Source organism: Sarcophilus harrisii, chromosome 6 (genome assembly GCF_902635505.1).
Source record: "Sarcophilus harrisii chromosome 6, mSarHar1.11, whole genome shotgun sequence".
NCBI classification, from domain to species: Eukaryota; Metazoa; Chordata; class Mammalia; order Dasyuromorphia; family Dasyuridae; genus Sarcophilus; species Sarcophilus harrisii.
Genome location: NC_045431.1, coordinates 183,994,523 through 184,004,852, shown reverse-complemented (window position 1 = coordinate 184,004,852; position 10,330 = coordinate 183,994,523). Strand labels below are relative to the sequence as shown.

General features: G+C 42.0%; 1 protein-coding gene across 1 annotated transcript; it reads left to right on the top strand.

Moving 5' to 3' along the window:
- The first annotated feature begins 349 nt into the window (after positions 1-349).
- Positions 350-2,561, top strand: LOC111721389 (homeobox protein HMX2-like). The gene is made up of 2 exons (XM_031942486.1): positions 350-825; positions 1,806-2,561. Exons 1-2 carry the CDS (start codon positions 399-401, stop codon positions 2,441-2,443), a joined length of 1,065 nt encoding a protein of 354 aa, XP_031798346.1. The 5' UTR covers positions 350-398; the 3' UTR covers positions 2,444-2,561.
- The last annotated feature ends 7,769 nt before the right edge of the window (positions 2,562-10,330 follow it).

Genomic DNA, 10,330 nt, shown 5'->3' with positions numbered 1-10,330 from the left:
GTAAATTGCGGATGTTGAGGGATTTAAGGCCTAAGTGAGCAGAGGCAACCAAGCGGTAAACTCTGTGTGTGTGTGTGTGTGTGTGTGTGTTTGTGTGTGTGTGTGTGTAGATTTGTTAGAGGATGCTGTCTTTCTGAGCGCCACTTTTCTCCTTCCAAACCCTCCCTTTCTTTCCCCTCCTTTTTCTTATCCCCTCTTTCTTCCCTCCTTTCCTACTCCCATTTCTTCTCCCTTTCCCCTCCTCTCTCGCTCGCTTTCCTCCTCTTTCTTCTTTCCCCTCTCCTCCCTTTCCTCTCTTTCCAGTTCAGCTTCTCTCTTCCTTTCCCTCTTTCTCCTGCCTTTCCCTCTCCCTTCTGGCTCCTCCCAGGCTCCACCCCCTCCTCCAGTTTGGCGAATCCATGGCCGAATCTCCGCTCAGCTGCAAGGCTCAAGCAGAGGCTCAGGCTCCGCCCACGGCTGTGGTTGCGGCTAGCGCGGAGCCCCGGGGGTTGCGGGGGTTGTTCGGAGGAGGCCCGGGCCTGGGGCTCCCGGGCGCAGGGAGGAGACGAAGCCTTGGCTCTAGAGCCATGAGCGGAGCGGAGCAGGTGGGCGACCGCCTCTTAGGCCCTCGCCCACAGCCCCAGCCTCAGCCTGGGCGATCGATGGGCCCCCGCACCTTCACCATCGACAGCATCCTCCGCCCGGATCTGCGGGGGGCGCCGCGGCCTGGCTACTGCTGGGGACCGCGGGGACCTAGCCCAGCCCACGAGCCTCAGCACTACGAGGACCCTGAGGAGGAGGAGGAAGCGGTGGCCGTGGAGGTCGGGAGGCGCGATCTCGGCTCGGGTAGGCAGCTGCTCCTCCTCCCTCTTCTCGTACCTGTCTCCCACCCCCAACCTCCCAGCCTTCTATCCCCACGGTTTCTCTTCTTTCACACGTGAAGTGCCACCCCGATGGCTGGGGACAACCCTTGGTTAGAATTCCATAGACCTGGGTTCCTTCTAGTTCAGTTTCACACTCGCAGTGGGATCTTGTTCCAAGGCTGACCCCTCTCTGAGCTTCAGTTTCTATCTCTGTCAGATGAATAGTTTGGACTCATGGTACATAAGAACCCCCTTGAACTTGAGAGTCTGTCAATCTGTAATTTCTTTCCCATTTCTCGGCCCATCCTTCTCCGAGTCCCCAAATCTGATGTGGGTTCCTCTGATAGCTCCGTATCCATTCGTGTCTTCATTCATACCTCCTTTTCTTCGCTATTTCCCTCACCTTTCCCCCTTCAATATAATCATCCCCTATTCCCCTGGATGTGGGAGTGGGGTGGGGTGGGGAGCGGGCAGTGATATTTCTCTACCTCCATTCCCTTCCCTGGGGACAAGAGGAGAGAGGGGCGCGGGACTAGGCCCTATGCCAGTGTCTCAAGACCCAGATGTAGTAGGGAGGCTGCAGAATTCTGGAGGGGAGGAGGGAGATCTTGGAGGAGGAAGGAGCAAGGGGAGGAAAAGGAAGTGATGGAGGAGGAAGAAAAGGAGGAAGAGGGAAGGGACATGAGAAGGAAAAGGAGGAGAGGGAAAAGATCAGAAAGAATGGGGAAATACGAAAGAAGAAGAAGAGGGGGGGTGAGAAATAAGAGAAGAGGCTTCATAAGAGAACGAAATGTGGAGAGACTAGGGAAAAGAAGAAGAGAAAGGAGTAACTGAAAGAGGAGGATGAGAACTGAATGAAGTGCAGGGGAAAAGGAAGGGAGAGAGGCAAAGGGAGGAAAAAGGTCCAGGATGCTGCCCCTTAGCATCAGCAGATCTCACAACCCGAGTTGTTCCACCCGGCAGGAAAGGCAGAGAGCAGGAGCCCTAGCCCGAGCCCGAGCCGGAGCCGAAGCCGCAGCCGCAGCGGGAACCCGAGCAGAAATAGGAGCAGGAGTACGAGCCGGACTCGCGGCTGGGACCCCGGCCAGGGTAGAGGAGCAAGTGGAAGCCTCCAGGAGGTCTCGGGGCCCCGGGAACTGCCCTGCCCCAGAGGGAGCAGCCCCGACACCACAGATCGCAGCGAGTGCCGAGCTGGCCCGTCCTCTGGGCCGCAGTCGAGCAAAAAGAAGACGAGGACCATCTTCTCCAAGAGTCAAGTGTTCCAGTTGGAGGCAACATTCGACGTGAAACGCTACCTGAGCAGCGCTGAGCGTGCGGGCCTGGCGGCCTCCCTGCAGCTCACCGAGACGCAGGTGAAAATCTGGTTCCAAAACCGCAGGAACAAACTCAAGAGACAGCTGGCTGCCGAACCCCACGGGCCAGTGGGGACCCAGGCTTCCGAGCAGGCCTCGGAGCTGCCGGCCCTTTATAAGGACTCGGCCTTCCTCAGTCGCTACTTGCTGCCGCTGTCCCTTCCCCTCCTGTACCCCGGGCACAGCTTCCCCTACCTCTGCCTCCCCCGGCCAGGCAAATATTTCAGTCTGCTCGACGGAGACGTATAATTGCCTTCTTTTTTCTTCCCTCATTTGGTCGACTTTCCACCCCCCACATATACATTTTTTCTCCTTTCTTCTTTTTTTTCTCTCATGCTTTTTACTGTCTCTTTTTCTTCTCCATCTTTTTCTTTTCTTCATTTCACCTTTCGTTTTCTAATTTTCCCTTTGTTCTTTTTCTCTTTTCTGAATCTTTCCAGTTCTTTCTTTTCTCCCTTCTCTCTCTCTTATCTCCATATTTTCCTTTATTTCTTTTTAATTCTCACTAAATCCCAAATCCCAGAGTCTCCCAACTCCTTTATTTTTTGTGTCCTTTAATTTATCTCCCGGAAAATATTGCTTCTTCCTCCTCCCCGTTTGCTTATTTCTTCAATTTCAAACCCCAGTTACCAAATATTTCTATGCAAACATCTCGCTTTTCTGAGGGATTTATTTTCCCTCTGCCCCCCTGTTTCTCCGCATTCCCCTATACTGTTTTCAGATCCAGTTACAATGAGAATCTTTATTCCAAGACTAGTTTTTTGGTTTTTTTTTTTCGGCCTAACGGGGAAAGAGCGCAAGTCGTAGCTTATGTCTCCTGTGGGCCAGTGACCTACGCAAAGTTCTGTAGATCAAGGGACAGCATCTAAGATCCCTACAGAAGGCTGAAGCTCATCTCCAGGATCCCAGGATGGGTCTGAATCCTTCCCAGGCCTCTCTGGCATTGGTGGATTTGATCCTATTTTGTTGGACTGAGTGCCAGCAGCCCCTACTCTTCCCCCCATTCCCTGGGAACAGGAGGGCTTCTGGACACTGGATGATGTTGGCGAGGTGGGGCCCAGCAATGTATTGGATGCATCCCAGCGGACAGTCCCTGGAGGCAACCACGAATCACCCTCTGCTGCACCACCTGCAACCCCGACACCCAAAGCTGCCTGTTCCTGCAGCACTGACTTTTTTCCTCTGTTACATCTATACCTGTTCGAGACCCCGTTCCACTTCTCTTATTTTCACTTCAAAACAAAACAAAACAAAAATCCGACTCAATTTTGTCTGCTCTCCTCGTATTTCTATTAATCGCCACCCTCCCCCCAGAGATGATAGGAGATTATTAGTTTTAGAAAGAAAAGGGAGTTTCGGTCTTTGTCAAAGTCACTGCATTCTAGTTCTCCAAATACCCCTCTGACCATCAAACAACCCTCGAAAGGGCCTCACAGTCCCCATGGCATCCCCGGAACCCACACATATACACAGGACACAATATTTTTCTGAAGGTTGATAGGATGTGGAAGGGGGAAAGATTTGAGTGAGACTCAAATTGAGAAGTCAAGTGCAAAGTGGGAAGGGCACTAGTGTAAGTCAGGAGAATTGTATTCAAAGTTCACTCTCCTTAGTTTCTTGAATGACAAGTTAGAGAAGAAGCTCTCTGAGTCTTAGTTTTTTTCATTTAAAAAAAAATGAATTGCACTATCTTATCTCTGATTCATTTTCAGTAATTAGCTGGTTATTTTTATGTCCTGAGATTCCCTTCTGATGTTGATGTTTTATTTATTATTCTAGGCCATTTTAGCTACCAAAGGGCTTACCATGGTGGGAGGTATGAAACTTGGGAAAGTTATTGTGTGTCAGGGAGAAGGTCAGATCGGGTTCACTGACCTGAGATCTTCAGAGCCTTTTGGGAGGCCTAGTTGAGCTGACCAAGTCAGCTGTTAGTGACTCCCATAAGGAATTTTTATTCTTTTATCCTGTCCAAATCAAAAGGACTGGGAAATTTGGAAGTGTATTATAAAAAGTGATCTATGATTAGTGGGAGTGCTGTGAATTTCTCTTCATTAAGGGAACCACATCCTTTCTGTCAACATGAACAAATGCTGAGGGTGGCCCTGGAACAGGGGTTCTTAACCTGGATCCATGAACTTTAAAATAATTAATATTATTTTAACTATATTTCATAATAATCATTTTCTTTTGTAATCTCATGTATTTTGTTTTAGGCATTTAAAAACATAATTTTAAGAATGGCCTTCCTCAGATTACCAAAGAAATCCAAGTTAAAAAAGTTAAGGTTAAGAACTCCTGCACAAGTATATTTGGGTGGGACATTTTCAAGAAGGGAAAAGATTTCCCAGTGCCCCTCAAATCACAGTAGTGTCTGTGAGGAATTGTATTGCCTTTCTAGAAGATTGATGGGGGCAATCTAGCTGAATACTGACCAATGCTATCTGGAGAACATGTGGGGACTAAGAATTTGGGAGAGAGCATCACAAAATCTGAGCTCGGAAGGACCTCAGAGATCCCTTAGATTAATCCATATCTGAAAAAGGTTCTCTTCTACAGCTCATCTAACAGGGCACCAATCTTTTCTTCAGTGTTTCCAGTGATAGTGGTCTGAAGTAGATCAGTTTACTTTGGAACACTTCAGACAGTAATAAAGTTCCCCTACAATCTAAGTTAAATTCTGCCTTTTGGGAAATCTATTTCAACTACTACTTCTGGTACTTCTACTACTGGTTTTGTTCTCTGGAAACAAACAAAACAAGTCTTCATGACCTTATTTTACATATATAACCCATAGATCTCTGAAAGCAGCTAATATATCCTCCCTGTGTCTTCAGGCATAGTCACAATTCCTACCAAGTTTTTATACTTCATGGTCTTCAGTTTGCTCACCATACTGGCCACCTTTATTTGGACCTTAATGTTCTCTGTAAAATAAATAAGTTCTACCAGATAGTAGAAGTATAGTAGAGTCCTAGACCCTAGACCATTGTATGACATTAAATAAAAATCTGTTAACAGTCAAGAAATACTATTTCCTTCCTTCCTTCCTTCCTTCCTTCCTTCCTTCCTTCCTTCCTTCCTTCCTTCCTTCCTTCCTTCCTTCCTTCCTTCCTTCCTTTTTCCCTTCTCTCTTTTTCTGTCTTTCTTTCTTTGACCCTGGCACAGCTTACTAAAGGTTCCCGTAGTCTTTGCCCTTGCCTCTAAATCAGCACTTAACCACAGCATCAGCATATCCGGGACCCTTTTAAAGCTGTTTTTAAATCACAAAAATCCATTTCCCCCAAACAAGGACTTCAAAATCTTTGTTGCAAAGGTGGTGTGTGAAACCTGCCCATGGCCCCTCCGGGCATCAGAAGTCTTCACATTGATTCTAATTTCTAGTTTTACTGTAGATCACATTAGCCCTAATGATTTTGCTGATGATTCAACTCCTTTTTCTTTAAAAGCCACGCTCTTCACTCCACCCAACCCCACCTTTTTTTTTTTTTTTTTTTTTTTTTTTTTTAAATTGTTGTTATTTTAATTCCTTTAACCTGCTCACCTAAAGGCCCATGTATTTACAGGGCTTGATTCATGTAGTGAACAGAAATTGAGCTGAGCAAGAGACTGGGAAACAATTTCTTAGGTTTTGGAAACAGATTTTAAAAGGAGTATCTACTTTATGGATGTGGGGTTGAGTAGACCAAGGAAATAAAGAGGAATATATATAAATATAAAAAATAAAGAGGAAATAAATATACAAGTTAGGGGGGGAAAGGGCCATTATTTCAGATATTTTAAGACATATAGTCATGGAATTAAGAACTATAGATTTACAAGAGCCACATAGCAAAGAAAGTTGGAATTTTGTGAGACTCTGTAACACAGAATATAGAATTTTAAAGCTAGAAAGAACCTAAAATACAAAAAAGAAAAATGTTATATAGTTAGAGGGACCTTAGAGTAGAGAATATGCAAATAGTTCACATGGACATTAAATTAATTATATTAAATAGTGTCAGAACCAAGACAGTTACTGAGGTCACTGGACTTCACATCTGATACTCCTTTCAGCATATTTCCTGGCCTTTAGAATTCAAAATATCAGGTTGACAAGGGACTTTATAAATCCTCCAGTCTAATCATTTGCAAAATGAATATTTTGTGGAGGAATGAATTATGGTACACAGAGAGGCAATGACTTAAAGAATGATAGAATAGGACTGGCTAGGTGGCACAGTGGATGAAGCACCAGCTCTAGAGGCAGGAGAGCCCGAGTTCAAACATAATCTCATGATAGCTGTGTGACCCTGGGCAAGTCACTTAACTCTGCTTTCCCTCCTCCCCCCAAAAGATAGAATAGCATTAATACCAGAAGTGGGAACACAACCCTCTCAGAACTACTATATTCTTTACCATTTTCTATCCTACCCACTTTCAAAGAGAGGGCTCTTAAACTACATAAATAAAGCTTTTCCAACTGTCCTAAAAAGATGTTTCAATAGTTCTCTCTCTTCAAGCTCAAGGATACCTTCTAGATTGACTTACCTTTCTTCCATGAAGCTGCTTTCCAAAAACATATAGTCATCAAACTAGAGCTGAGTTGACTTCCAGTATTTATAATCGAAATAAGTAATTCTTTGATAATTTTGGTGTACTTCCTAATTAATAGGTCGATTAAAAGAGTCATCTTAGTGTAATAGAAAGAGAAGTTAGAAGTCATACAGCTTGGTTCTCAGTTCCAGTTCTGCTTATTATTAGTATGACCCTCATCATTTCTCTTTTCCCTAGGCTTCAGTTTTCCCATCTGTAAAATAAAACCATGTGACTCACAGGATTGTTTTGAGGACAGGTCTTTGAAGGAACTTCAGTTATAGTAATACCTCTTGCTTTTTAAGGTTCCCAAAACAAAAACTTTCCCTACAGCTTTGTGAGGTAAATAGTACAAGTACTAATGTCATCCTTGATCTGCATATGAGGAAACTGAGGGTTATATCAATATATCTCTTCTTTTTAAAAATGGCTATAATATGCACCCTGCCTAACTTCCAGGGCTGTGGTAATCAAAGCTCTCCATAAGCCTGAAAGTACTACAGAAATTCAGCTTGCTCCTGCTCTTCTTCCTCTTTCTTCTCCTTTTTCTCCTTACTATTAATTATGTTAGTCTAGCCTCCACATTCTATATGTGAGGACATTGAGTTTCAGAGAATTAAGGTGACTTGCTTAAGGTCACACAACAATTTAGGAGTAGAGGAGGAATTGCATATAAGAAGTTTACCTACAACCCAAATCCAGACTCCTGACTCCAGATTCATTTTTATTCCTATTACACCATAACAATTTTCCATCATATTTCTTTGAATGAACAAGGCTGGCTCTTTAATATATCAAAGACTATTCACAAAGTCAATCAAGTGAAAATATATAAAACTTGTTTGTCATCAAAAACTGGTTTTTACATGAAGAAATCCAAGCTATTTATAGTTATGAAACATATCTTAAATCACTATTGATTAGAGAAATGCAGATTAAAACAATTCTGAGGTACTACTTCACACTTATCAGATTGGGAAATATGACAAAATGAAAATAATAAATGTTGGAAGGGATGTGGGGAAATTGGGACACTACCAATCTGTTCGTGGAATTGTGAACTGATTCAACCATTCTGGAGAGCAATTTGGAATTGTGCTCAAAGGCTCAGAAAACTGTGGATACCCTTTGATTCAGCAAAACCATTACTGGGTCTGTATCTCATAGGGATACAAAAAAGAGAAAAAGACCTATTTGTAAAACAATATTTATAGCAGCCTTTTATTGTAGTGGCAAAGAATTGGAAATTGAAGGGATGTTTATTAGTCGGGGAATGGTCGAACAAGTTGTGGCATATGATTTTAATGGACTATTATTGAGGTAATAAGAAATGATGGACAGACAGACTTCAGAAAAAAAAAACTTAAATATATATATATATATATATATATATATACATGCACACACACACACACACACACAAACACACACACACACACACACACACACACACACACACACACATATATATATATATAAACTGATGCATAATGAACTGGGCAAAACCAGGAGAATACTGTACACAGTAACCTCAATACTGTACAATGGACAACTGTGAATGACTAAACAATTCTCAGCAATTCAAATATCCAAGACAATGCCAAAGTAGTTAGGATGAAAAATGCTATCCTTCTCCAGAGAAAGAATTGATAAAGTCTGAAAGCAGATCAAATTATATTATTTGTTACTTTCTGTGTTTTTATATATATATATATATATTTTTTCCTTTGGGTCTTTCTCTTCTTTCACAACATGGCTAATATGATAATATGTTTTGCATGATTAAACATGTATAACTCAAATCAAATTGTTTACTGTCTTGGGGAGAGGGGAGATTAAGGAGGGAGAAAAATTTTTTAAAGAGTGAATATGGGGCAGCTAGGTGGCCCAGTAGATGCAGTACCAGCCCTCCCATCAAGAGGTCCCAAGTTCAAATTTGATTCAGACACTTAATAGTACCTAGATGTGTGACCCTAGGCAAGCCATTTATTCCCAATTTCCTCAGGGAAAAAATCAGATTGTCTTTACATGTAATTGGTGAAAAACAAAAATATTATTGAAAAAGCTGGTTCCCTAATTACTAATTTTTTTTAGGTAGATGTTACATGTGAAGAGAGATCCAGGTCTCAGAAGTTACTTATTAGAGATTTGATTTTGAGTAAGTCCATCCAATTTCTGAGTCTCAGTTTCCCCATTTGTAAAATGGAATTATTGGTAAATTATTTACTTTCCAGGATTGTTGTTAGGAAAATCCTTTGCCAGTCTTAACTGTTCTTGAGAAATGAACTATTTATCATCTGTTTTGTTTAATCATATAAAAGCAGAATAACCATACCATGAATATTTAGTGAGCAATACTGCTGTTTAGAAGAGAAGTTCTTTGTATGATGGATCCTTTGGAAGATCTGGTAGAGCCTATGGGCTCCTTCTTAGACACCTGACTTCAAATGCATAAAATAGAATGTAGAAAATTACAATGAAAACTAGTAATGTTGAATTATGGTTACCAAAATATATATTTTTAAAAGTTTATGTACTCCAGATTATGAATCCTTGATCTAGAGACCTGATGTTTAAGGGAATAATGAAAATAATTACTTCAATTGTAAAGGAGAGGGAGCATAGAAGGGAAAAGCAATGGATCTTTCCATTTGGGGGACCCAATGAGGTAGAATCATTGACAAAAGATTCCAGGCTGATTAAATTAAATTCAAACAAATACCTATAAATAACTTATTGTGAACATGACTTTGCTCTAGGTACTAAGGATATAAAGATAGGACAGAAGCCATTCTTAAGGCCCCGATAATTAAATGAAGGCAGAGACTTGTTACACAAATAACTGTATGTAAAGAAAAGTTGTTATGGTCCAGAACTGGAAGCAAGGTACTAAATGGAATTGAGGAGACAATGGTCAAATCTAGTTTAGCATTGATTTAATTCTACAACAAATAATGGTTTCCTAGTAATATAATGATTGGTGTATATTCAGTGTGGGGCATATAAGCAAATGGATGTGACCTATTATAAATCTTTTAGTTGTCTGTTTTTTATCCACGTTGTAGTAGGCACCTTTCCAGGATTCACTTTTTGCAATACCAGCAGCAAAAGAGACAGCCCGAGTGGTCACTGAATTCCTTATACAAGATTTTACAATTATGGGTGTGCCACAAGCAATAAAAACAGACAATGGTCCTGCATGTACTTCTAAACATTTTGCGCACTTTTGTGCACAGTATAAGATTTTACACACCACTGACATACCTTTTAATCCTCAAGGTCAGGCAATAGTAGAGAGGAGAAACAGAGACATTAAGACACTCCTCCAAAAACAAAAGAAAGGGGGAGCCACAGATAACCCTAGAGAACTTTTAAATTTAGCTCTCTATACCATTATTTTTTTTTAAATTTTTGATAAAGATGCTCTGGCTCCAGCAGACAGGTTTTATAACCCAACAGAAAAGCAGTGTCCAGTGAGAGCAGCTCCACTATTTTTAGATAATCACCAGGTGATGTGGAGAGATCCAGAAAGTGGTGAATGGAAGTGACCAGATAGGTTAACTG